Below are 27,753 nucleotides of genomic sequence, written 5' to 3'. Positions count from 1 at the left end.
GCAGGCAAAGAGCAGTCGTCCTCTATCCCATTCTCTGTGGTGTATTTGCACCCAGGACACTGAGGCATCTGCTCACACTTCACCTACCCGCAACCCGAGACAAATACAATCTAGAAATGACACAAACGGCTAACTAAGGACTTTATTTCAAACAAAAATTAAAAATAAAAAGTTGAGAACTCTTTCCCTGGGTGGGGGAAGGGATCAGGCCAAGGAACTCCCTGCAACTAGGTGGATATCCTCATCCACTGGAGGAGCGGTGATCCTTCCCTTCCCCTCCCCTGGGATGGGGAACCTCTGCAAGTGCAGGACCCTGTGCCAGAGCCCACCTGACAAGGGGAACTTGGCCTGGGCCAGTAGCCAGGAGGGGACAGAGTTGGGCAGCAGCATGGCCAAAGGCCAACCATAGGATCAAGCCTCCGGACCGAGAACCTACTCCTGCCCCCCTCCCTCCACTCCCGGAACCTAGCACAGAGTCGGATGGCCTGCAGAAAGAACCTCATGGACCCCAGCCAGAAGAAAGGCCCCAGTGCCCCTCATGTCTATCTCCTCTGTTCTCTGGAGGGCAGCAAATCCTGCAGTCTGTCAGGTGGTGACACCGCCACCGCTGGGGGCAGGGGAGCCCCTGCAAGTCTGGGCCCTGCCGCTGGCTCTCCCACCCCGCCCCCTGCAAGCTCTACAGTTATCACATGATCCTCTGTATTTCTTGCCTTCCATTTCCCATGGGTGGGGTTTCCTGGTTTGGGGTTTCTCGGACAAGGGCCCTCCCAGAGAAGGTCCGCTGAATCCCCCACCACTCCGGGGCCTGAGAAGGAGAGTGTCACATGATGCCATTGGTGAGGTACTGGAAGCCGTCATAGAGTTTGGTGGTGATAGACCGCATGCTGCCATCTACCATCTGCTCCACCAGCAGCTGGAGCTGCTCCTCAGTCATGCTCATGTGGAACCGCTCTTTGAGGTTGCGGATGGTGCTGGAGCCATGGAAGCAAGGAAGCTGAGAACCTGGGGGAAGCGGTGAGGGCACATGGGGTCACGGGTGGAAAGTGGAGGGGGGAGGGGCAGTGGTAACAGCCACAGCAAGTGATACAGAGGGAGCCATGGCTATCTAAGTGCCCCTTCCCTCCCACATCAGAGTGCTCCCTGACCATGGATCCAGTTCTGCCTGGGAAGAGAAGGGGGAGTGGGAGGGTGCTGTCTTGAGCCCATCTTCATCCCACACTCCTAAGCCCCTCTAGGTGACGGTGTGAGGGGAAAGGGCCAGTACCACATGGACCCTGGTGAGTGTGGAGGGAGCAGAGGCTCAGGACCCAGAGGGAAGGCTGGGAAGAGGGGCTGGGGAATGGGCCCTGAGCTGGGCACTTATCTGGTTGCAGGCCTCTGCCTATGCTATGTCTGACACTCACAGATGACCTGGGCCACCGTCATCACGGGGCCAGACAGGGATGCTCCCGAGCAACGGCGACAACCTGTGGGGTGGGGACGGGGATGGGGAGGAGGAGGAGACTGGCAGCTCAGCCCAAGTGTGCATGGCAGTCTTGAGGAGGGGGATGGAGACTAGGGCCCAGAAGAGCTGGGAGAGGAGAGATCCTGGACAAGAGACTCTAGGTGGCAAGGCAGTGAGGAAATGGCTCAGTAAGAGTAGATCAAGGTGAGCGGAGAGGAAATACTTTCAGCTCATGGGGAGGAGTGGGTGTTGGGGCAGAGAAAGGGGCCTGGGGACAGGGTAGTCAGTGGTCAAGGGCCAACAGGGAAGGAAATGGTGACCAGAAACACCAAGGTTGGCAAGAACAGAGCCAGAGGGACAGAAGGGAACAAAAATTTAGGGGAACAAGGGATGGGAAGACAGGGAGGGACCTGGAAGCAGGAGATGGGGCTGTTCTCTCCCAGAGGGTGGCTAAGGGGTAGTTTCTGCAGTCTGGGCTCCCACCCCACCGCCCCCCGCCCCCATCCCTGGGACCCAGCTTGGTCAGGAGTTAGGAAGAATGTCCCAAAGGACAAACTGGCAGCAGAGCTGAAAACCCGGGACACCCCACCCCCAGTCGAAGTGGAATCCGCTTCTTGGAAGTTCCATGCCCCGGGGCTCCAACATAAGTGGAAAACCTGAAACACTATGGGCTCAGCCCTGTCCCCAGACACCTGGCCTCTTCTCAGCCCACCTTGCTGCATGATCTCCACGATCTGCACCACTTTATCCATGTGCTTCCGAGCAGCAATCAGCCCCTGCAGCATCAGCATCTTGTAGTAGTTGAACATGTCGCCATCCAGGCCCCCCATCACCTGCGAATGGAGACTTGTGTGTGCACAGGGGCTCACAAGCCAGCCAGGACTTCCTCCATCAGGACAAACATGCCAAACTCTGTGACTTCCCCACTCTCTTATCAGCCAGGAAGCTTCCTGGGACAGCTAGCCCTGCCCTGGCTCCCTGCTATTTCTGTTCTGTTTGTCCCTAATTTGGGGGGAGCCCACAGCTCCCTCTTCCATGACAGAGAAAGAACACAGCAAGGCACCGCTCCTTCCTGACTCACGTCCACAAACTCTGTGGTCAGCTTAAAGGCTGACGTCTCAAAGCCCAGGTTTCGGGGTGAGCTGGACAGGATGAAGCCAAAGTCGATGTGGATGATGTGGCCTTCTGCATCCAGAAGGATGTTTCCATTGTGTCTGAGGAGGGGGCAGAGGAGAGAAAGAGGCAGTGGTAAGTCTGACTGAGGCGGGAGCCTCAAGCTGCAACGCCCTGACCACGTGATACCAGGTTAGGGGAGCCTCCTGACAAATTTGTTGCTGCCTACAACTCTGGGCCCCACCTCTTAGAACCTAGAACTAATCAGTGGAAAGAAGGGAATCAGAGAAGTAAACTAAGTATCTGGGGTCTGAAACTGCCATCATTAGGATTTTTTTTTGAAATTGCAATTAACAACTTAAAACAGCTTAAGAATATCCCCATTTTCTAAAAGTCATGCTTCTAGCACCCAAAGCGATCCCCTCTGAATAGAGAACCTGGAAGGAAGCAAGGAAAGGTCTCTGTAGCTCCAGCCCATTGTCTCAGAGGCCTAGCCCCGGCATCAGTGGGAGACCTCTAGTCAGAACCTACTTACCTGTGTGTTATTGGTAATTCCTGTCAGCCCGCTGCAGAGCAGAGCCCCGCCAGAAGAGTGGGCGGAGTGGGGTTTAAGTGAATAGTGTGGGGCCTCCGAGGACTAGGCTTTAACCATATGGTAAGATCCCTTATGTAAAATATCTCAGGAGGCAATTACTAGGGGCCTGCTGCAGGAAGAAGACTTAGAGAGAGATAATTCCCAGGTCTTTGTGATTCCCACATGAATGGCCAGCAGAACGAGGAACAATTAACATGCTAAGCATGTGAGCCTGGCCCATTCAGCATAACCGACTCCCCCTCCGAGCCCCCACTCCCTACTCCATGTCAATAGAGGCTTTGTTAGGCTAAGAGCTCTGGGTCTGGAGCCACCTTCTCTAGGTTTGGCCTGACTGGCCACAATAGGGGGACAGAGGGAGAAGCAGCCCTATCTCAGTCCTTCTCCCATGAGGAAAGGATTACAAATTTACCAACACAGGCACCATCTGGGGAGCAAGAAAGGTTCTAGATGTCCTCATCCAACCTCTCGTTTCACAGGTGAGGAAACGGAGGCTCCTTGGTGCACAAGGTCTCAAAGCTACGGAGGGGCAGCTTCTCTCTGAGCTGCTGGAGTTAGGTCCTGGCTGCAAAGCCCTTCGGGGCTTGTTCTGAAGCAGGTAAGGAGACCTTGCACCTGACTCCAGTCTGGGGCCTGTCATTCACTGTTGCCACTTCTTTCCAGTGGCTGATTTCATTCACAGCTACACTACATCCATTCTTTTTTGAGTTCTTATAAAAGGTTTATCCAGCTGCCTGCCCCCTCTGCCTCTTTAAAGGGATGGACTCTAATCTTCCAAACATACTAGTTTTCTACAGGAGAGCCCAGCGGCATGACTAGCACCTGCCTCCCTGCCCTCCATTTACTCAATCTGGGGCTCAGCTCTAGGCTCTCTGGGCCCTGGGTTCAAAATCCTACCTCTTCCGGGACAGTCTAAAGCTTGCAACCAAATTTCCCATCAGCCTGCACATGCAGAGCCTCAGCAAGCTCCCCGGACCCTTATTTCCCTCACAAGGAAAAGCCTGCCTGAAAGGGTTTTTGTCTGGTTTTAATAGAAGAATGGCAGGCACTTAATAAATGTTAGATTTCTGATAAGCAGCCCTGTTAGATCTTCATGTGCTGTCATGTCACTAGAACCCCAGGAGCACCAGCCACTGCATCTTTGCCTTCTCAGGAGGCTGCCCTCTGCCCAGTGAGAGGTTTAACTCACAGGAGCATTCACGGTGCTGACCCTGAGTCACTGAAGACAGTCTAGGAAAGCAAGACCCTAGGCGGTGTAATTATCTCTGTCCAACATGCTTGCCTATATGTGAAGCTGGACCTCACAAAGGTCAGTGTGATAGTGGGAGAAATGACAGCTCTGGGCCAAACAAGAGATACTTAAAAGTTTTGAAATTCAAATACTGGAACAAGAGAGAGAGTTCAGGGCTGGGAGTTGCAACTGTACAGCCACCATGTTCCTCATACCCACCTTCTCTTTCTCTTTCTACCACTACCCTTAGGCCGGACCTCAGTACCTCTTGCTTTGTTGAAGACCTGGTTATGTCCAGCCTCACCCTCAGCGCCCTGAGGGGGGTCACTACACACAACCTGGATCTTGTCACTCCTCTGCCTGCAAAATAAAGCCCCTTGACCTCATAATGAAGGCTCTTCTGCCCTGACCTCAGCTCACCTATGATGCCACTGCCTACTACTCTGCCAGGCAGTGGGGCCCAAGCTCCCAGTACACAGTGTTGTCCCCGTGCCTCAAGTATCCTTCCCCCACAGCTTTCCCAGTCCTCATTCTCCTTTGTCCCTGACGACCCTGCTCCTTTCACAAGTCCTTTACTTCTCTGCCCCTGTACTCCCTGTTTAATGGCACACAAATGTGCTTTCATTCCACTTTTACATCTAGGCAACAGGAGGTGAAGAGTAAGTGAGAACACTCACGAAGGAACAAGGTTAGGATAAGGAGTTCACCCACCTGTCCTTCACCTGCAGTAGGTAGCAGACCAAGCAATAGCCAGCACAACTCTGTACGAAATTGCGCTGGGCACTGAGGAATGCCTCAGTGGTGTAACTGCCATGCTCCTGCAGGAAGTAATCAAGCAAGGAGAGCTGTGACTGCTTCTTCACCTGGTGAATGGATACAGCATTGACCACTGGTTCAATCATGCCACTGTCAGCAGAAATCACAAGGATCTTGTATGGCTTGATCCACAGGGGCACTCGCTCCTGTTCCCAAATGGACTGTGAGGAGACACAGATGCATGCCACTGTCATCTTTCCAAACTAGGGGAAGGGGCTAAAATCCCCTCTGTCCCCAGCCTTGGATGGTTCCCATCCTTGTGGCCTTGGATTCTAGGCCATCAAGTGAGTAAAACCCATTGATCCCACTGAGGACCAGGCAGTTGTGAAAGAAGTCCAGGGCTCAACAGGATACTGGGAGGTATGGAAGAAAAGGCACTAAGTAGGGCAGCCCCGGTGGCGCAGCGGTTTGGCGCCGCCTGCAGCCCAGGGCGTGATCCTGGAGACCCTGGATTGAGTCCCACGTCAGGCTCTCTGCATGGAGCCTGCTTCTCCCTCTGCCTGTGTCTCTGCTACTCTCTCTCTCTCTCTCTGTGTGTCTCTATGAATAAATAAATAAAATCTAAAAAAAAAAAAAAAGGCACTAAATAGAAAGCCCCAAAAGGCAGGGAGAACAGGAAACCACAGACTCCTCACAAGCACAGAGAATGTGGGCCGTTAATCCAAATTCAAATAATAGGGAGAAGACAGGAAAGGACTTAGGTCCAGAGAAAGCCTCTTAAGAAAATGACAATATTTATAGAAAGAAGAGGATTAACAGGTGAAGTTGCTTGCAGGCGACCAATCCAAAGGTTCAAGGAATCCACATCTCAGCACACTGTAAACCAACTGCCGGACTAAAGGACAAATCCAGTCCCCCAAGTTGAGAACATAGCAGGTGCATGTCACAAAGGGGCCACGAGGGGTCGCTGTGGAGCTAGCTGTTCCAGTGGCTGTACTTCCTGGGGAAGGAGCACCAGCTTTCATTGGACTGGGCAGGAAGCTGGTCTCCAGCAGAGTTCCCTGTGGAACACGCTGCTTAACAATCTGTGTGCTCACCTCAGCTGGGCTGAGTTCTCTTTCTTCCTTCCTCCCTCTTACCTGCAGTTGCTTCAACACCTGGAAGGCCAGGAGCTCCTGCCGAAGGTCATCCCCACACTTGACAATAACTGACAGAAGCCGCCAATTGGGGAGGTGGCCATAGGGGGAGCCTTCTCTGATCCGTCTGTGAAGAAAGAAGCAAAAGGTGTCATAGGACTAATGCCAAAAGGCTTCTGCTCAAAGTCCAAACCAAACTCCCCACAGGGCAAGGACTCAGACGCCTGGGACCCTGACAGCTTGGGAGAGGCTGGAGGACAACATATGCCACAGTGAATACCTGTGGTTGCCTCTAAGCTTTGGGAGGTGCCTAGGGACCACCCCTTCCCAACTCACCTTACTTTCTCCTGCCAGGGCTCTTTTAGAGCAACTGCAGAAGGGTCTTCCGGGTCTCGTCTGAAGGCTGTGGGGGTGTGAGCCAGCTGCTCGGAGAGCCGCCGTCTAGCAGGAAGAAACTATATCATTTGCTTGGAGGAGTTACCCCAGAGCCTCATGTCCCTGTCTAAGCTGGCATTTCCTGCACTCTTTCCTTGATTCTGGGCACACAGAGATAGAAACCTGGGCTGAGAGTTTTGCTAACCTGGTGGTTTGTAATCATGTTGCAATGCAGGTTACTAGGCCCTCCCCATTCCTCCATCCTTGAGGGACCCAGACTCTGATTCAGATCAGGTGTGGCTCTGGCATCTGCATTTCCAGGAAGCTCTCCTCCCTCTCCCTTAATTCTGACAGTTGTAGTCCTCAGACCTGCTCTGAGAAATGTTGCTCTAATTCCTTCCTCTGGTGCTTTCATCCCTTTGGAGTCCTCTTAAAATGTAACTTCCTTCTGTGGGAGCCCAGTAATTTCTCCACCTGTACCTTCACTGCCTCAAATTTGGTGGCCTCAGGACAAGGACAGAGAAAGGAGAGAGAAGAAGGAAAGAGGCTGCAGACAGGAAGGGGACAGAGATAGGCAGTGCCTGAGAGGGATGAGGAACTCAGGGCAGGGTGGTCTGGCCATACCGGATGTCCCCTGCTGCTATGAACACAGGCTCCTTGCTCTCCTGGCTGGTGATGCTGTCCACAGAGAACTGGGAGATGTTGTCACAGCTGTTGGTGTGCACTTCAGGGAGCTGGGAGAGCAGAGGCCACAGGTCAGAAGTGCCAAACATGGGCCTCACTTCTGTCATCTGCTCCTCCAGTAACTCTGCGTGCTTGCTGCCTCTGCATCATGATCATTCCCCACTTCTGGACTCTGCTCCAGAAAGCATGCCCTACTTGCACACCATCCTCACCAATTGGACCCCAAAGACCTGGGCACTTACACAGCCCTTACAGCAATGCTTCTCTAAGTGTGAACTACCTCCTCAGAATCACCTGGAATGCTGCTAAAATTCAGATTGCTATATCCCACCGTCCATCTGAAGTAGAATTACTGGGAACGAGATCTGGAAGCCTGAATTTTTTAACAAGTTTTCCCCAGAAGACCCCCCAGTGTACTCAAGTTTGCGCACCACCACCATGACTGCCACAGAAAGCTGGACTTGTGGCCTTCCACTAGGAGTTCTCCATGGCTACAGCTGCATTCTCCCACACGGTCCAGGACACAGTTTCTCCCAAGTAGGCCCTCTGACCATTTCTTCAATCTCAGCCATTCAGTCTTATCTCCCCATTTCTCTCAAATACAAAACATTCTACCAGACCCCACGGCCCAGAGCAAGGCCCTTCCCTTCTCCTTCCTCCCGAGCAGATCACTTCTCAGCTCCACTTGGCACTTACTGCACACAGCCTTGTTGTATATCCTATGAACAGATTCCCATTAAACGTCTGTGTCCGATCTCCCTAACTGGACTGTAAGCTCCAGGACAGAGCATCTGTCTTTACAAAGTCAAATCTGGTTGTGTCACAGTCCTACATACAATGAGGCTCTGGCTTTTCACAACTCCAGCACAGAGTCCAAGTTTCTTTCCACAATTGACAGGATCCTTCCTACGATCTGGCTCACGCCAACCTCTCCAGCCTCCCTTTCACTTCTCACCCACACCGCACATCACAGACACACACAATGTCCCTCAGTTACTCAAATGAGCCAAGCTGTCCCGTCTTCCAGTCTCTGCACATTTGCTACTCCCTCTGCCAGGAATGTTCTGTCCAGCAAATTCCTACCCATCTTTGGGCCCCCACTGACATATTTCTTCCTCAGGAAATCACTTGGTGTGTGCCCAGGCCTGAGTCTGGAATAAGTTCCACCCCCTCAGGTGCCACCATAATGCCTCGCTCTCTGCAGCACAACCTGGATCTCACATATTACAGCTACCTCCTGACTGGTCTTGTTCTTTCTCTTTTTAGGTCATAAACTCCTTGTGGGCAGGAGCCATCTTGTTTGCTAGTCCACAGCATTCTAGGCTGGCACAAAGAAGGCCCTACATTTATATTTCTTGAATGAATGAACATATGACTTATTCTCTACTTTCTTATGACAACTTTATGGAGATGTTCAATAGATATTTTAAGTTTCCCTTACTCCCTTAGGCTTAGAAATTCACCCTTTTATTTAACCTAAATTCTTTCTGCAGGAAAAAGAACTCCACCTGAATATTCCAGACTAGCACTGTTCAGAACTTTCCCCCCTCATCCCCATTAGTACCTATCTCACTTGTGTGGGCACTTGCGTCAGCCTGCCTCAGGGTGTGTTGCCTTGTCTCAAATACAATAAAAGCTCCCAGAGAATGGATACTGGGCCCCAGTACCACCTCCTGGGAACTCCCTCACCTCCACCTGCAGGTCGCCTATGTCATCCACTGACCAGGCCTCATCATCGTTATCATAGTTGGGCACGGTGCTAAAGCTGCCTGCCCGCTGCTCGTGGGTGATACCACATTCGGGCAGGTTCTCCACGGACCGTGTGCTCCGAATTCGGTTCTCAGGTATCCGGGCAGGGACATTGGTGGTGTCGAAGTTTTCACATTCAAGGACTTCCACATAGATCAGGTAGGGAGCCTGGAGGGGTAGTGTGTGTGAAAACAGTAGTTGCAACTTATCTCCACCACTGTCCCCCAATCTCAACTCTGCTAACCCAGTCCTTCCAGCTGCCCACTCCTAGCTCTAACCCCCTCACCTGTCAGTCCCTTGACACTATGAATGTCACATTCAGGGTAAGAACTTGTCCTGTGAACATGCATTTCAAGAATTTGGGTGAGAGAATGCACAGGTGTTGAAAATGGTTCGGCTGAGGGGTGCCTGGGTGGTTCAACTGGTTAAGCGTCTGCCTTGGGTTCAGATCGTGATCCCGGCGTCTGGGGACCAAGCCCAACATGAGGCTCCCTGCTCAGCGGAGAGCCTGATTCTCCCTCTCCTACCTGCTTGTGCTCTCTCTGTCTCTCTCAAATAAATAAAATCTTTAAAAAAAAGTTTCAGCTGAGCTTCAAAATGTAGATGATATACTTGGGCAAAACTATCAATTACTACCTTTGAAAGGCCTAAAAGCCTACCTGGGGCTTGTCCTAAAGACAGACAAGAGACTGGGGAAAGAAAAGCCAGCTCCTGTTCTAATAAGCAGGGTTCTAATCCTCAGTGCTTCTTCTGAAGAAGAATCTGAACCATTAGTACTCATTCCAATCAACAGACAAGTTCAGCTAATTCTCTCCAACATGAGTCGGGCATTCTTGTCTCCTTCTATGATTGGAATAGGTCTTAGAAATGAGGATTTTTCAGGACATTTAGAGGCTCAGTGGTTGAGCATCTGCCTTTGGCTCAGGCATGATCCTAGAGTTCTGGGATCGAGTCCCACATCGGGCTCCCTAAAGGGAGCCTGTTTCTCCCTCTGCCTATGTCTCTGCCTCTCTCTGTGTGTGTCTCTCATGAATAAATAAATAAAATCTTAAAAAAAAAAAAAGAAATGAGGATTTTTCTATTCCCATGTCACTTTACTTGGAAAGCCTAAGAGTTATGGGAGGGCTAGGGAAGAGCTACCAAAGGGGTGGAAAGAAAACTGGAGAGCAACTCTCTCATGAGACATGGGAAGGAAGAATCAAGCTGAAAAGATCAGGCCTCTTTGGTCCAGAAAAACAAGAGCCAAGAAGGGAGACAAGAGGGCCCTCAGAATCACAACAGCACTGAGGTAAAGTCAAGATTGACACATGCACATGAGTCATGGAGTCCAGGATGTTGGTGGGGCATCCCTGGGAGTATACACAAACCTGGACAACCATGGGAGAAGAGATATGACGGGTAGGATCTGGGCCACAGCCTACCTACCTTGTCCTTGGAGTTGAGGACAACAGCCTGGGTGTGGGGCACACGGACCACGTGGTGGTCAAAACCAGCAGTGGGCAGCCAGACTCGGGCAGGGAGCTTATGGTTGAGCAGGGAGAGCTCTGAGATCAGCCGCTGTGTTTTTTGCTCCTTGGTGGGGAGTGTGGCCAGCCGCTTGCCAATCGCCATCAGGGACTTGATGAATTCTCGTTCAGGCGCCAGTCTGACGGGCTACAGGGAGTTGTAGTAAAGTAAAAGACGGTGAAGAAACCATAGAAAAAAGTGGACCACCCACTTAGTCACTCCTGGCCATGAAGGCCAGGGATCCCAATGTCTGGAGAACCCTAGGGAAGGAGCTACCCTTTGGCACTGGTATGGAGTCTCATCACTCTACCCCTGACAACTTCAGCTGGGAATAGGTAGAAAAGCCAGCATACCCCTCCACAGGCTGATTCTTCAGGTTTAAGGGGGTATGAATCTGGTGTCACTGGGAGGCACCCCTCTTCTCTTGGACCTGAGTTCCTTACAAACTGTCTCAAGGCTTTAAGATGGGTGGGGCACAAGATCCAGAGAGAAGAGATGGCTATACTGGACATGTCATGCTTCACCTACCTCCAGGTCCTTGGGCTGAGTATCCACTGAGGGGCTCTGTGAGAGCCCCATGAAGCTAGGGAGGGGTGCTCTGAGTCACTATCTCTTCTTTCAAAGAAGGATTTATTTCATTCAAATGACTTTTGTTACCTTTCATAGCATCCCTGTCCACCCACAATGTCTTAAAAGGGGTCAGTGCACATGCAGGGAATGTGAAGGGGGTGAGCAGACTTTGCATTAATGAAGGAACAATCAAAGTGGACAGAAAAAGCAGATGGAAGGAGGCAGGTACGGGGAAGTGAGTAGAAAAAGCAATAGCTCCTTTTGGCCCTTGACACAGGCCCTGCAGGTATGTCTCTTTCAGTGATCCTTCCTTGGGTTCTCTTCCCCTACGTCTCAGGGACTAGGCTTCCCTAATAGCTCTCTGATGTGAACTTGGCTTCTCAGGCTGGGCACTTCACAATGCCCAGAAAGGACAAAGTCCGTCTGGGGAGTGAGGTGAGGGTGGGGGAAAAGAGGGACACAAAGAAGGGCTCTTTTCCCAGCCTAAGTCCTTCTAACATAAGGGGTACTTTATCAAAGGTAGCCACTCAGCATCCCTATCCCAGCTCCCCTCAGCTAGATAAGAACAGTATTTCCTCCTCTTAGAAAAAGCAGTATTCCACTGACCACACCTTTCTCTCCCTCTGTGGGTCCTGCTTAGTTTCCTGAGAACTGAGAATTTCTACCCCCCACTCCCTCACACTGCAAAAAAAAAAGAGCTTCTTTTGAAAGCTGGGTAGTACCAGGTCCATCTCTGCATGTGCAAAGAACCAGGGTTTATTTTTTTTTTAATTTTTATTTATTTATGATAGAGAGAGGGGGGGGGGGCAGAGACACAGGCAGAGGGAGAAGCAGGCTCCATGCACCGGGAGCCCGAGGTGGGATTTGACCCCGGGTCTCCAGGATCGTGCCCTGGGCCAAAGGCAGGCGCCAAACCGCTGCGCCACCCAGAGATCCCAAGAACCAGGGTTTAAAGGAACAGCCTGTGTCTCAGCCTCTCAAACTACTGGGGGCTGTCTCAGGGCCCCACATAATAATCAAACAGGGTGTCAGAACCAACCAGGGATGCTCTGGGAGACAGGGTTAAAAAGAGACAAAGACAGGAAGATAGTAGAACTTGGGCTTCTGTGGTCCCTGGAAATATCCCAGGGGCCTCATGGAGAAAACAAAAGAAAGGAAGAGGAAATTTGGAAACACTCCTTCATTCATCCTGATCCCCCAATCCATCCACTCAGGTGGCAAATGGTCACTGACCCTCCACCCCAACCAATTCATAGTCATCTCAGATCAGAAAAGGTAGAATTCCTTTCCATCCTCAAATCAGCATTCGGGTCGGGCCCCTATGTTTCTTAGGCATGTTGGAGATGTGACCCCAGGCCTCAAGAGAGGCTCTGCCAACAGGGGAGGAGATAGGAATCATGATTGAAAGGGGATCAGCACAGAATGGAGAAAACTGGGAAGACAAATCAAAAAGAAAATGTAAAAAAATCATCCAAAACTCCCAGAGGGTCCAGCATTTCCTCTCACGTCTCTGCCCAACAACAAGGTCTGAGAGACCCTGAGGGACCAGAGGGTCAGGGGTTAGTCCAGAGGGAACAAGAAAGGAGAATGTGGATTAAGGAACCTCCTGGGCAGTGAGCTGGGAAAGGGAAGAACTCACACCTGGAAGAAAGGTGGTTGAAGCTAAAAAAGGAAACCAGCTGTGGGGAGGTAAAACTTTCCTTCAGGCCAAACCCTGTTTCCTTTTGGAGTCTGCTCCTCCAGCACAGGGCCTAGCATTTAGAACTGAATAAATATTTGATGATCTGATGGCAGAAGCCATGAGGAAAGGGTTGTGGTGGGAAGAAACAGGATCATGGGGGTTTCTGCCAAGCAATTCTTGGTTCCAATCCAGGGTAAATTCTACCTCTCTCCCAGCTGTTTGCTCTAGAGACCCAGGAACTGGTGGCTGAGTCGCACTGCATCCCAGCTACGTCTGGGAGAAGGACGGACTGAGCCTGGGCTCCGGGAATTGGTGACAAAGGGTGGGGGACTCTTCCAGACTGGGGAGGTCTGGGAGGAAGGGGCTGATCTCCCAGGAAGAAAAGACACCTTTTAACTCCAGCCTTGGCCTGGGGACTCAGAAGACCTGGGGACGGAGAGGAAATGCGGCCACCGAGGGGGGGAGGGGAGTCTGCCACCCAGTCCCAGCCTGGCCCCACTTACGGAACTGAATGAATTATCAATACTCTCGGTGCTGGAGGAGAGCTCCTGGGAAAGGGCCAGAGGGCAAGGGGAGTAGGAGGGGCAGGGAGGGAGGGGAGAGAGACAAAGGCAAAGAATTTAGCTCCACCTTGGATCATAACTGCTTCTCTTGTGTATCTCTACCTGGCTGCTTTATTGAGAGAAAGTCAACCCAGAAACACCATTTGCCCAAATTCGTGACAACTGTGGGAGACGCTGGCTCAGATCTTGAGGTCAGAAGGGTTGAAGAGACAGTGGGCCTTGGCTTTTCCCCTTTTCTCCCTGCCTGCACAGAGCTCTCCCTCTAGGACAAACCCTACAACTGGGAGCCACAGGGCAGCTAAGCTGCCTGCTTTCTCTTCACCCACTCACAGGCTCCCAACCAAATCCTTCTCCGTGGAAATCACCACAAAGGGACTGAATTTAACAAGCTGCATGGTCCCCATACAGGAAAGCTTGTATTCCTCCAGCTTCTTAGGAATGTCAGGGAGTAAGCAGAAGAGCTAAACTCTTAGTGCCAGTGGTGTCTCCTTTCCCATCAGCTTCATTATCATCCTGGGAAGGCCAGTCCCAACCTTGAACCATGTGACAGGGACACCCCCAGAGCCATGAGCATGACACCTCTGGGGCTAGATGCTGCTGGGGGAAAGGATGGATAACTTTCATACCTACCAAACCTCTGCAAGCTGCCTGTCAGGCTATTTCATGCCACACTCAGTAAATTACAATTTTCGGACTTAAGTTGGGGAGCTGGTCCTAGTTGCATCCACCTGAGAAAGCTGAGCAGGCAAGCAGCAGCTGTCTAGGTCCCAGCCTAGATTTATCTAAATCTCCCCCCGCCCCATGCCTGTGTCTTACTGATGTCCGTGAGCACAACAGGGGAAAGGGCTGGTGGTAAAAGTCGCCTTCAGCAGCTCTACTGCAGCTTGTGCACGGGCCCATCCTGGGTTCTGTCCACCAAGGTCTCCCAGGGAGAAGGGGTAATATGTGTGCATAAATCTGCAGGAGGGCAGGGGCCTAGACCAAGGAGACAAAGTCCTGGGAGCTCCCAGGGCAGGAGGCAGTGGTCACCGAGCTTCTACTCTGCAATCATCATTTCAAGCATCTGCTTGATTCCATTTCATGGTTTACATTCTGTTCTAACTGGAGTCCTATGGTCAGGTCATTCCTTGAAGAATCTGAGGAGACGGGCAATTTGAGGGAGAAGGCAAGCCAAATATTCTCCCAAGGCAACTACTCCTCTGCTTTGGGTAGAGGTGGGAGGGAGAATTGAGGCATGAGGATGCCACAGCCTATTCTTAGTGGTTCAATTTCTTTCCATGAGCTGGTTGTGGAAGGAAGAGCAGGGAGCATAGCTCCACGAGCAATGCTCCAGCTGATTCTTCCACAGACAGGTCCTGTCTGACTCATTAACAGCCTTGGGGGAAGGGAGGAATATCATGACCTGCTCCTCTCTCCTACTCTAGCCTTGAGTCACTCACACTGAGTCAGCTCCAAGAGAAAAGCTGAGGCCAAGAAGCTGACATCACACCCCATCAGGCTGGAAGGCCCACTGGGGCTTCTAGTGTGACATGCAGCAGATTTCTCTGTACAAAGGTTATAGTCCTGAAAAGAAAAAGCTGATCTGCCATGAGTGCCACCACATGAGGCAGGGTGGGTGGTACCTAAACCATCTCTGCTCCCTGGGCCCCCATGCTAGGCCAAAATGTTTGCCATCCAGTTACTAATGGGAAGGAAGACTACCTGAGCAGAGTCCTCTGATTAGGCTGACAAAAACTGCTGTGAAGTGGCAGGCTTGGGGGCTGCAATGGTGAGAAGACCTTGGCTTGTAGTGGAGAGTGTGAAAGATCTGTCATTAAAAGTAAACAGCACCCTGTGTGAGATGTGGGCAGAGGATGACTGTACAGGGAGACTCCAGGCAGGAAGAGAGCTGCACAAGCAGACAGCCAGGGCCTCTCTTCTGTGCCCTCACTTTACCCTCCAAAGCTTCTCTTTAGATAATTATGTGCTTTGTTTAGGAAGCTGTAGACTTCCTCCTTATAATGCAGGAAACAGCTTTTTAAGAGAGTCACAAACTCCACCAAAAAGTGTTAGAACTGATAAATTCTGTTAAGTTTCAGTATACAAAATTGAGAGTCACACACTAAATAAGCTCTTAGATAATGTGGTCTCCACATTACAAGTTCCTAGAGGGAAGAGCCGTACTTTATCCTTCATCCTTCACTGCCTCTGGCATGGGCTGTGCACACTGTATAAGCTCATTTGTTGAGTGAATGAATGAGGGGAAAAGGAGGAGCAAGAGGAGGAAAATCTTGGTATTTGGGGAACAAAAACCTTGACAGACGTATCCTCAAACTGCCAAAGGGGCTGGGAGACCTTTGTGCCGAAGACTCCAATGCTCAGACCCCTAGATATATTCATATTTATTCTCTCACTTCTGCTCTCATGTTTCCTAAGAATGCACTATGGATTCAGATGTCTCATTCTGCCAGCATCAGATAACCTAGGAATACCTAGGGATCTGATACCTCCTTCTTTTCCTGGATCTAAAAATCCATGATAAGGAGCCAGGATGGGAAGAATGGCAGCCAGAGAAGCCACCCCAGAGGATTTAAGTGCTCAGAGAATACCTGTGTCTCAGAGTCACCCACAGTCTCATCCTGGGAAGTAGTTAGATCCAAAGAAGAGGGACCAAGAACCAGCACAAGGTAGCTTGAAGGCCTCAGCTTTTCTGGTCCTAAGACAGGACTACCCAATACAAATAGAGAAAAACCATGCCTGGCAGGAGGTACCAAGGGGCTCACTTACAAGTTGCTCATGCACATACTGCTATGGGCTTGACCCCAAGAGAAGAACTCCCAAACTCTCCAGGACCTTAGTCCCACCAGCTCTGGATGATTCTTCTTATTCTGCAACAAGCTCCCTTCATGACTTTGAACTTAACTTCCCTGCCAAACTCAACCAGAAAAGAAAATGGTCCATTCTGGTTCTGAGAACAGTTGGGGTCTTCTGCCTGTGCATGGAACTGTAGAAACCTAGATGGCGAGAGCCTAGGCCATTCTTCCCCAAGTGGACTCTAACAGCTGAGGGTCTGGGAAAGCAGATGCTAAGAAATAAGCAAGAAGGCTCAGCTGGATGATTAGGAGCACTGGCTGTGATCTGAGGCCTAGCTGAGAGACCCTGGGCAAATTACCGCACCTCTCTCTAAGCCTGTCTCCTCAATGGTAAAATAATCCCTGTCTCTTAGGATTATTGAGGATGAGACGCAAAGTACTTGGCATGCTGCTTGGCACATGAAAAGTGCCCAATGTTACCTCTTTTGGCTTCACTATTATAACAAAATCTCAAATTTCCAGAAAGCAGGCTCTGTCGTCTCCCACCCTCCTGCCTTTTCCCTTCCCTAGGCACTCTGATTGAAAGCAGCTGAAAAGAAGTCCCATTTGTATCAAAATCGTGGGTGGGGCGATGCCAGCACCATGGCTATATGCATTTTCCAACAAGTGCAAATTCCTTGTTCTTTTCTCCCTTCTTTTCTAGGCTGGGCTGGCGGCCAGGATGAAAGCCAGGCCAGCGGTGTGTGTGTGGGGGGGGGGGGGGGGGGGGGGTACTAAGGCATAACTGTCTGGCTGGGACGCTAGGTCACTGACACTTGGTTGTCCATGGAAACTCCCCAAGCTATCTATCCAGACATGGAATTGAAGGTGAGCATAACCTACTGATGTGCTTCTCTCTTCCCTGCTCTGGAAACCCCTAACTGCCCCTGCAGGCTTCTCTTCTTTCTAGCCTCCAGGTCTCTGACTAGACTCTAGGCATGCTCAAGATTTACTCTATACCAAGACTGCTTCCCTCTTCCCTTTGTGCTTCTCCCAAATGCTAAGACATCCCTTCCCCTGAAGAAAGACAGGCACAAGGGCATTCTGCAGGTGCCTCAGTGATGGGGAATGAACCTGACTCTTAAGTCAACAAAAAGCAGGCTCTTTGGGGGGTGAGGCAGATGGGTTATGAAGAAGAGAGATCAGGAGAATGAAGCCGAGGCTCTGTTTAATACTCCTGCTCCCAGCACATACACCATCCCTTTTACTCCCTGACGGCTGCCACTCTGAGAGGTTCTGGTAGATACCCCAGGTCTCAAGTCAGGGTAGGGAGGGCTCTGCCACAGTTCCTACTAAGTAAATAGATAATGGAATGGCAGTGAAGTTGACTAAAAACAAGTGAACAGAGTCAGGAGTGTTAGCTTTGCTATTAACTATGTGACCTAAGGCAAGGCACTGCTATCTCTCTAGGTCTTGGAGTTCTTCCTTTGTAAAATGAAGCAGTTGGAATACAGGAGTTCTAAGGTCTTTTTCCACTCTGACATCCCATGCTTTAATCAGTGAAATGAAACAGAGGGAAGGAGAGAAAAGGACAGAGGAGCTGTATGTCAGACATCCTGTCTCCATGCTGTCTTGCCCTGCTGCCCCTCCCAGGCATTTTACCTCATCCTCATTTTCCACTTTAGGGTTGCTGGCTGTTCGTTTCAGGTTGCTGCTGAGACTTATGCTGGCGGTGGCATCGGACTTAGAGCGCTGGTGAGTCCTCTTAGAGGGAGACAGCCCCATGTCAGGGGCTGGACTCAAGGAGGGCAGCTCCCTCTTCCGGTGAGCTGGCTTCAGCTCATCTGAGAGGATCAGCTTCCGGAGCTTGGTCCCACGGGAGTGTCGCTGAGTGGAAATGTGCATGTCTGAAGAGTAGGCCCCCAGTAACAGGGCGCACTGGAGGGAAAAGTTAATGCTCTGGCGGCAACGATGGACTATGTAGGGCTTGATGGCGTCACCCACGTCCTCATCCATGTGGATGTACATGTTAAGCAACTGGGGCAGATAGAAATCCACATCCTCGTTGCGAAAGCAGAAGAGCCGGTTGCCGATGTAGGCTTGTACTCCAGGCTCCTTGGAGTTGTACAGGTATGAAATAGCCATGGAGATGTCAAATAGTTTTGACTCAAATAGCCTCAGCAGCCAGGACTGTTTGGCGGAGTTGTTCTGCCGCCGCCTCCTTGCTCCCTTGGCTGTGCCCGAGGCCACAGTGGCCCCCATTTCATCTTCCTCCTCCCTTATCTGGGTAGGTGGATCATCCAGGCAACGGATCGCACTGTCCGGAACATCCCCATTGACCAGCTCCAGGGAAGTGTCTGTGCTAGATATGGCCACGCCTCCATGCAAAAGCTTGACTTGCTCCAGCACCTCCTGGCAGGCCTTCTGGGCCACCTCACGGTCAATCACTGACAGTTCCCCAACCCCCTCTGTGATGACGCCTAGCAAGGAACCCCCATTATTCCCTGGCAGGCCAGTAGTGGGCTCAGAAGTTGGCTTCAGGGGGGCAGGTTCCACCACCATGTCTCCCATGGCCACAGCCAGACTTCGAGCTTCCAAGCTACAGGAGGAAGGAGGGAGAAAGGAACAGAAAGGGAAACACACACACACACTGGTTAGTGGTGCCATCCTCAGGTCTTTCTTTCATCCACCATGAAATCTTCCCAAGCCTCTCCTTTCTTTTGTCTTCCTGGACTCCTTCAAAATCAGATGAAAAGTCATCTCCCAGGAAGCCTTCCCTGACTACCTCCACTGCTGATCCCATTACTCTTCCTTCCTTCTGCACTTAGCTACTCAGCTAAGCCTCTGTTCCTATCTTGTATCTGCGAAATGCTGCTTTATATGTTATCATTATACAGGTTTACAAATTCTTCAGGTAGACTGGGAAGCAATTTTGGTCTTATTCCCTTGTCCCTAACTCTTCAAATGCTTTTCTATCTTTGTGCTCTTCTTGTGTCTCCCTTGACATGCCTGCCAATAACCTTTCTCTTTTCTTCATTAATTGTATTGCCTTACTCATATAACACTCTGTACACAGGTCCTAAGCATTTCACCTCAATTTAGTATCAAAGCCTTTTTTTTTAAGTTTTTTTTTAAGATTTTATTTATTCATTCATGAGAGACACACAGAGAGAGAGAGAGAGAGAGATAGGCAAAGGGAGACATAGGCTCCATGCAGGGAGCCTGATGTGGGACTAGATCCCAGAACCCCAGGATCACACCCTGGGCAGAAGGCAGGCACTAAACCTCTGAGCCATCCAGGTGTCCCTAAGTTTTATTTTTATTTAAGTAATCTCTACACCCAATGTGGGGCTCCAACTGAAGACTCTGAGATCAAGAGTCGCACACTCTTCTGACTGAGCCGGTCAAACGCCCCTAGTATCAAAGTCCTGATGTGTTTTTCTAGTCACAGATACTCTCTTACCTTCCTTTCAGACTCAGAGGTCCGAAGGAATAAGGGCCAGCAAATACCATCAAGGCTTCACTTAGAAGAAAACAGCTCTAAAATAATCATCAATCCTGCTGAAGTGTGCCATTTCTCTGCTTGTGTGCCTTCATGACATCATTCCCTTTTTCTCTAGTGCCACAGCAGCTGAAGTATTGTGGAGAAACTCCTGAACTTAGGAGTCAAACAGGCTGGGATTCAAGACCCTGGATCTGCCATTATGAGGTATATGAACTTACACAAACCATATATCTTCTGAGTTTCAGATTCCTCAACCACAAAATGGGAAAAACATATTTACTTCTCATTGTTGCTGTGTGGAAAAACTTCATGAGTGTAAAAAAATCTAGCACAGTCCCTGGCATACAGTAGTACTCAATAACTATTAGCTGAATCCTAATCACCTAACAATTTAGTAAACGGTGTGTGTGCATGAGTGTGTGTGTGCACACACATATATTGTTTATAAGTAAAGTGGATTAGAGCTATATTCATTGTCTGAGAATCTCCTAAAACATTTTTGACAGCTATCTCTTACCCTAACACGACTTTCTCCATTATCATACAGAGAGCCCAGGAATTGGAAAGCCTGGGAGAAGGCAAAAAGAATTCAGCTAGAACTCATGGGACTGTAACATCCAAAGAACAAGGAGGAACAGGAGTCACATCAAGAATCCCTCTCTGGAGTGAGAGAATATTTGCTGACAAAAGCCACTGCCCTCCTAGAACAATTCTTCAGAGCCTCACCAAATCAGAATAAATTAGAATAGTATGTAACAGAAGGAAATTTCAAAGCAAAGACTGGGAGAGGCACATTGTTAATGTCAGATCAACCCAGCTCCAGAGTCTGACTGTAGCCAACAATGGCCTCAGAGGCAACTCTACAAAAACACAAATTAGAGTGAGTCTAAGGGATGCCTGGGTGGCTCAGCGGTTGAGCACCTGCCTTTGGCTCAGGGCATGATCCTGGGGTCCCAGTATCGAGTCCCACCTCGGGCTCCCTGCATGGAGCCTGCTTCTTTCTCTGCCTATGTCTCTGCCTCTCTGTGTGTGTGTCTCTCATGAATAAATAAATAAAATCTTTTTTTTTTTAAAGTGAGTCTAAGATAAACTCAAGAGCATGAGCAAGAGGAAAGCAGAATCTTTTTTTTTTTTTTTTAAATTTATTTATTTATGATAGTCACAGAGAGAGAGAGAGAGGCAGAGACACAGGCAGAGGGAGAAGCAGGCTCCATGCACCGGGAGCCCGATGTGGGATTCGATCCCGGGTCGCCAGGATTGTGCCCTGGGCCAAAGGCAGGCGCCAAACTGCTGCGCCACCCAGGGATCCCTGAGGAAAGCAGAATCTACTGTAGTACTGAAATGCAGGTAATTTCCAACTATTAGTGACATCGCCTTTGATGCTAGTGAATCTGGGTGCATGTAACTTTGGTAGGAGGCTTGAGATACAAATTCTCTAATCACTCTGGAAAGCCTCATTTTCCACCACCACCCTTTCAGTGCCTCTTCTTGCACCTCTGAAATGTTAAGAATCAAAGTTACTCTGCTTTGCCCAATACTATATAGCCTAGCTCCCTGCCTCCCAGCAGTCACCACTAAAGTCTCACAGGAAGACAGATGGAAAACTCTTCTGTTCTCAGAGATCACCAAAAAAGGGCTACTTCAGTTTATCTTTCTCCCAACTCTGTCAAATGAGAAGTTCCTATCACTGAATTTCTCTGATGCAGCTTGAACTTGGTATCAATAAAAATTTGGGAACTCGTTCATCATGCTCTCTCCTAAAATTAGGCAGCGCCCTCTGAGCAGTAGAACCAGCATAGCTGCCTATGTGGATCTGTCTCTACTCGCAACTTCATGTTACACAGAAATAATAAGAAAGCTTTAATCACTCCTTGCCACACCTTTGCAGGGCACTCCGCGCAGCAGAGGGTCATTCTAATTCAACTAAGACCACCACCTTTTAGGTCTGCTGAAAAACTCACATGATAGTCTCAATCAATTTATACAACCAACTTTTATTTCTGCATCTCTCTATGCTTGACAAACCTTTCCCCTTTCCTCTACTCCAGAGACTTCTAAGTTATCAAAAGCTCCTGAAATCTACTTTTCAAAACTTCCAAGGGATATAAAGACATAAAGACATCCTTCCTACATATAGCACCTCAGTCCTCACTAGGATATGCAGCAGATGCACCAAGTGATCACAATTGGGATTATTACTAGCACCAGGAGGGGAGGAAAGGATGTATGTACGTATGTATGTATGTATGTATTTAATCCCAGGGCTCAGCCAGTAATCCCGAATCACAGTACTCAGGGGAGTTCTCCACTGACCAGATCTTCCATCTGACAGTCTTTATTCCCCCAGGGAACCAGATGATGTCAAGAGATGCAGGAAAACTGGACTCCTCTCCAGTAGCTCTGCCACTAGAAACTACTAAACTGGAGCTGGACCTCCCTTGCCTCTCTGAGCCTCAAGGACTGCCTGCATCTGAAGCAAGTTGAGTTGCCAATTTAGACAATAAGAAATGGAAATGGGATTGGTAAGTAAGCTTTGTTAAGTAACCATTCTAAAGAAAGAGAGAAAAAAGGAACAGGGTGTATTCATCATCCTTCCCCTTTGGAAGAAAATCTAAATCTTTAATATCAAATGGCTTGTACACTCTCAAGAACGCTCTCAAGAATGTTTAAACAACAGAGGCTCCGTATTTCACACTGGGAACCTAAACTGGCCTTCAAACTAGATGACAAAGGGAACCGAAGAGGGGCACCCCCTCCCCAACCAGCCAACCAGCTGGCTGCTAGGCACTGGGGTGGAAGTAGAGGAACATTAACAACTGATTGGGCTCCACAGCTAACTGCACAATGTAGGGAATCCTCCTCTGAGTGTCAAGAGGCTGTTCAGGGCTATAGAGGACAGAGAGGGTGTACATACATGTTTTCTGTATGACCTAGCATTTAAGTAAATGTCTGTAAAAACTCTAGGGGGAGGGGATGTTTAACCTGGTTTCCCACTTCTGATCACCTCAAAAGATTCCATGCAAACAACCCTCCAATCCAGTACTGGTCTCCATTAAATGACTTCCTGGATTGGTCTCAGCTAGGACAGGACAGGAAAAAGCCCCAAATCAATCCCCTCACCCAGTTAATGACCATTCCCTTCTTAGGGGGACTAGAAAAATATGGATTGATTTAGACCAATTCTCATGTTTTTACATGTTCCTGTATTTTCACAGAATTGTCTTAAGAGATCATCTGATTTCCAAGCAGGTAGGCAAGTTCAATTTTCCCCCTCAGAGATGGATCATGTGAGTTGGAAAAAAGGGTAGTGAAGCCACTATCTTCATCCTACAAGGTGGGTCGTTAAGAGAGACTGTTACAAATTCATGGAAAAAGACAGGGAAGTTCACATATGCTATTTACAATTACACAGGCTTCTAATTAATAAAAATGACAATTATATAAACAAAAAGTGTAAACCCTCTAAAGTTCAATCCTCTTTTGTAACAATTAATAAATCAAGAAAGAGGCACAAGCATTTTATCTAGTGCTATAATGATAACCTTCAGAAATAAACACAGATAATTAAGATGCCAACTCTAAAGGAGCAGGAGTGGGATGAATGGAAAGGGACTATAGATTTCATCATAAACTCTTAAGTACCATCAGATTTATTACCAAATGCATGTTTGCCTTTGATAATAATTTTTTAAAATTTTTATTTATGGGCAGCCCCGGTGGCTCAAAGGTTTGGCGCTGCCTTCAGCCCAGGGCCTGATCCTGGAGACCCGGGATCAAGATCCTCGTCGGGCTCCCTGCATGGAGCCTGCTTCTCCCTCTGCCTGTGTCTTTGCTTCTCTCTTTCTCATGAATGAATAAATAAAATCTTTAAAAATAAAATAAGATAAAATAAAATTTTTATTTATTTGAGAGAGAGTGAGCGAGAGAGCACAAGCGGGGGTGGGGGAGGGGGGAGAGGTAGGAACAGACTCCCCGCAGAGCAGGGAGCCCGATGTGGGGCTCTGTGGGGCTCGATCCCAGGACCCCAGGATCATGACCTGAGCTGAAGGTAGACGCTTAACCCACTGAGCCACCTAGGTGCCCCAATAATTTTTTTTTAAGATTTTTTTAAAGTAATCTCTACACTCAATGTGGGGGCTTGAACTTACAAACCAGAGATCAAGAGTTGTGTACTCCACCAACTGAGGCAGCCAGGCACCCCACCTTTGATAATAATTTTAAAAAAGAAACTGCTCTTTCAGAGAAACTCCGCATCCACCCTAGCTGCCTGTTCTGCGTATCTTAAAAGTCTATCTCAAACCTTTCTTTCAGTAGGGCTCAGCTCATATTCCCCCCTTGACCTCAATGGACAAGGTAGAGATTACTATTTTTTCCTTGTAAAAACTCAGGGTCAAAAGTGAAGTAGGCTCATGTAAATGTTTCTCCAAAGCCCCAGTGGGGGGACTGGCATCAGGGAGGAGGGCATTCTCAAGCCAGCAGCAGAAAGGTAGGGAAGGCAGTGATCTCGGGGTAGTTAAGTCAATATTGAATCATGCTGAGAAGTCTCTATGCAGGGCCATGGGAGCTGGTATAAGCAGATTCCAGTCAGACAGCCCAAGCCAGCTCTGGGAGCCCCTGCTGAAACAGACAGATGGCAAAGAAAGTAACCTGTGCACTCACCTCTCTCTGAACTGTTTCTCCCTGCTGCAAGCCCCAAATGTGCTCGGACTAGGCCCTCTCTTGTCTCATGCCAATTAATGAAAGGATCCTCCCAAACTTCTTCCCCAAATCAAAGAATCTCGATTTGCTGCTTTGGATGGCGATCAGCAAACATGTTCTCATGCAACGTGGACCCAGCTCTGAGAATGAAGCAGGGAAACTGGGGGAAATATGATTTCTCTTTGGGAGTGTTTCCAAGGAGTAAAACTATCCCTAAAAAGGAGGATGAGGAGACTGCACACCAGCTAACAAACGAAGAGGGAGACAAGGGAGAAGTGGGAAGAGGAAGTGTGATTACTTCCAAAAAGACCGAGAGTCGGAAGATAAACGGAACTTCACATGCCCTCTTCACTAGCATCGACCAAGAGAGACATACCATACAAGGGAGCAACTAGTTTCCTGAGTCCCACCTCACTCCAAGTACTCTTTTCCAGCCATCTTCCTCAGAGAGCTTTCCCACAAACACACTTTCTACCTATAGAATCTGGAGTTACGGATCAAGTCCAAGAGGAACAGCACAAGTGGTCAGCAACTACATGTAGTGGGGGAAACAAGCAAGGCAAAGGAAGCAGGCCTGGAGCTTGTCTTTCAAAAGAAATGGATAGCTGTACCAAATGGTACAGCGATAGCTGTCAACTAGAAAGTCCCAATAGAGAGATCATAATGAAGATAAACTCTCAGGTCAGCTATACCACTAAGAAATGCCTTTTGCTGAGAAACCCAGAATGTTTCATGAACAAATAAACCAAGTCTAATTTTTCCTCCAACCCACATCCTACAAGTAGCCTATTACTGCACTGATGCCCACAGAGGGGGCCGTTCTCCCAAAAAGTTCACTATAGAGGTCAAGTGAGGAAGTCACTTGTTGTTCACATGTTGAACCCAGGAGTCCTGATTCTGCATGTACAAACTCTTTCTAATGTCTCATGTTCCTTTTCCCAGTTACCTCCAACTCCACCCTAGGCCTAAGCCCTTATGGAATTAACCGAAACTATTCCAGTAAGCCACAGCCACAGTTTTTACAGACAATAAATGGACTCCTTCTGGATTTGGACAGGAGCGGGAAGACACTCTACTCTGTGATCCCTTAAAGACAAGTGTAATATTAAGTAATCCAAAACAATTTCTCACAATCTCATACAGTTTCCATGCAGGCCTGTTCATCCCTTCTAGTGGCTGATCCTGGGTAGTCAACAAAGTGTAATCTAATAGGAACTTTTTCAAAACTTGCTGCATCCTTCAAAACACGCTTCTGTCCAGAAAAGCCTGAGTGAGACAGCTAAGGCTCCCCCCACCTCCTCCCAACACATTTTCTTCTTAGGTCAAGGTTTAGCTGATCCTGAAATAATATGGTATGTAGAGATAAAAAATGTAACAGAGAACACATAGAGACTACAGGAGAAACAGAACCAAGGGTCACAAGGATCAGCAAAATCCTTGAAACTGGAGGGAGAAAGTGTCAGAGATGGAATTCCTGAATGGGAAGGGACGCTGTCAGATCTCTTCTATAGGAACAAATCTCTAGCGGCTGGGGTATTTGAGGAGGGCTTGGTAAAGGGACGTTAAAGAAAGTTGCAGGGATCATAAATCTTCATTCTAAAGAAGGGTAAGGATTAAGGTCAAAGTACAATGCAAACGGTACTTTGGGAATGACGACGAGGGCCCGAGATTCCTTAAGGGGAGGGGAACAGGCAATTCTTGGAAGCCAGGAGCTGGGTGGGTGGCGGTGAGGTAATGGAATCAGAAACAGATGAATAGAGGGCCACAGAGAAGAGAGAGCTCAGGGAAATGGGAACCCAATGCTGCGGTTGCAGGGAGACAGCGGACGAAAGGGGCAAAAGAGGAAAAGGGATGAAGGCGGAGGCTGTGGGGAAGATTTGGGGCAGGAACACATGAAGAGGAAGGACAAACGAGGATGGCCATTACAAGAGGTACCCTGATGGGAAAAGGGCTCATGACTTCGGAGAAAATAATTCGGGACGGAGGCAACAGGGATAAGGGTGTGTGTGTGGAGGAAGGGGGATCCCCGGGGCAGAGGGAGGAGCTAAACAGAGGAGGAAGCCAAAAAAGCAGCGGAGGACCCCAGACTCGAGGGGAAAGGGTGGAAAAGGCACCCAGGGTCCAGTTGCCACCGGGAGGGCGGTTTTGTAGTCCAACCCAGGTGTGGGGGCGGGGGGAGGCTGTGCGGGACGGGGTGGGAGCGGGACCCCCCACTCACAGGGGCAGGGAGCTCAGGCACGGGAGTCGCTTACCTCCGAGACCCCAGCGGAGGGGTGCGGGCGGTCGGGGTCGGGCTGCCGACACCGCCGCCTCAGCAGCTGCGGCCGCTCCCGGGTTCCATTGGCCGCCTGCGCTTCCCTGACAGCGGCCGCGGCGGCTGAGCCAGGCCCCGGCTTAGGGGCTGCCCTCGGCGCCGCCTGAGGGGGCCTTCGCGCTGCCGGGACAGGTTCGACCCGGCCGCACAGCCTCCTCTCCTCCCTCTTGCAAAAGCAAGACCAAAAAAAAAAAAAAAATGCCAGTAGGCCTCAGTTCTTCTTGTGAGTCCCAGTAGTCCTTCTTAGGGTATGCCTTCCTGCTTCTCCGACGCTCAGGATCCTACCAATCCCATAGCAATCTAAGGAATCGGGTGAGCTGCCCGGAACATGCCTGTTCAGAAATAGAAAAGGGGGCGGGGAAGACGCATTGGGAAGAGGGGAGGGAGGAGAGGATGAAGGGAGGAGCCTACGGGTGGGAGGAGGGGCCAATCTTCCGGAGGCTAGGAAACCGGGATAGTAGTAGGATCTACCGGGTGAGGGTCGGGGTTCCTGGCCTCAAGCGGAGAGCGGCCGGCCAGTTGGCGGGTCCGGGTGCCCTGTTGGGAAAGAAGTATAGACACATTGGGTACTTCCAGAAGTACCTGAACATGCAAATTATATGCGAAAAAGTCCGTTTGTGTGAGCAACTGAGTTACCGGAACTGCTATCAGTGGCTCTCCCCTACTCCACCAGACTCAGTAAATTAGGCCGTGGGATGGACGCAGGGGGCCCAGCGGGGACTGGAGAGAGAAGAGGCGGGTGGGGAAGACAGTCACCCTAGCCACCCTTTTCCTATTCATCTTGAAGGACGCTGCCACGATAACGCCCCTTCTCGCTGCACGAATGGCGTAGTCCAACCGCGTCAATCTGCCGCCGTTAGTGGCCGACTCGAGGCCGTGGTTCTGCCTCCGAGGTCACAGCCGGCCGGGTAGTCCTTGGCCTCCAGCCTCCGGACGTTGACCCCTCCAGGGAGGGGCGGACGGGCCAGGTTGGGAGAGGTGAGTGATTGTAACCCCTGCTTCCCAGCAAAACCAGACCACGTGCAAATAAACAAAAACACGCCTTGCAAATGGACCTCTGGCTTT

At 49.7% G+C, this 27,753-nt stretch overlaps 1 protein-coding gene across 14 annotated transcripts; it reads right to left on the bottom strand.

Moving 5' to 3' along the window:
- Positions 1–124: 124 nt before the first annotated feature.
- On the bottom strand, positions 125–27,753 carry PI4KB (phosphatidylinositol 4-kinase beta). 14 transcript variants are annotated; one of them, XM_072766569.1, is made up of 14 exons: positions 27,325–27,753; positions 27,160–27,225; positions 26,627–27,020; positions 24,336–24,514; positions 17,834–18,770; positions 10,506–10,733; positions 9,021–9,248; positions 7,272–7,381; positions 6,609–6,713; positions 6,276–6,399; positions 5,092–5,357; positions 2,526–2,658; positions 2,157–2,277; positions 125–1,002 (listed from the first exon to the last, which is right to left on the bottom strand). In XM_072766569.1, the coding sequence occupies exons 5-14, from the start codon at positions 18,740–18,742 to the stop codon at positions 821–823; spliced, it is 2,406 nt and encodes an 801-aa protein (XP_072622670.1). In that variant the 5' UTR covers positions 18,743–18,770; positions 24,336–24,514; positions 26,627–27,020; positions 27,160–27,225; positions 27,325–27,753; the 3' UTR covers positions 125–820. The 14 variants fall into 14 exon arrangements, with proteins under 14 accessions (XP_072622670.1, XP_072622667.1, XP_072622668.1 ...); XM_072766566.1 differs by lacking the exon at positions 24,336–24,514 and adding an exon at positions 13,341–13,385 and having other exon boundaries at positions 27,325–27,575; XM_072766562.1 differs by lacking the exon at positions 125–1,002 and adding an exon at positions 13,341–13,385 and having other exon boundaries at positions 1,495–2,277; positions 27,325–27,596.

The sequence above is a fragment of the Vulpes vulpes genome, chromosome 8 (genome assembly GCF_048418805.1).
Source record: "Vulpes vulpes isolate BD-2025 chromosome 8, VulVul3, whole genome shotgun sequence".
Taxonomy (NCBI): Eukaryota; Metazoa; Chordata; class Mammalia; order Carnivora; family Canidae; genus Vulpes; species Vulpes vulpes.
Note: the sequence above shows the minus strand (reverse complement) of the source record. Positions and strands in the feature narration are given on the sequence as shown.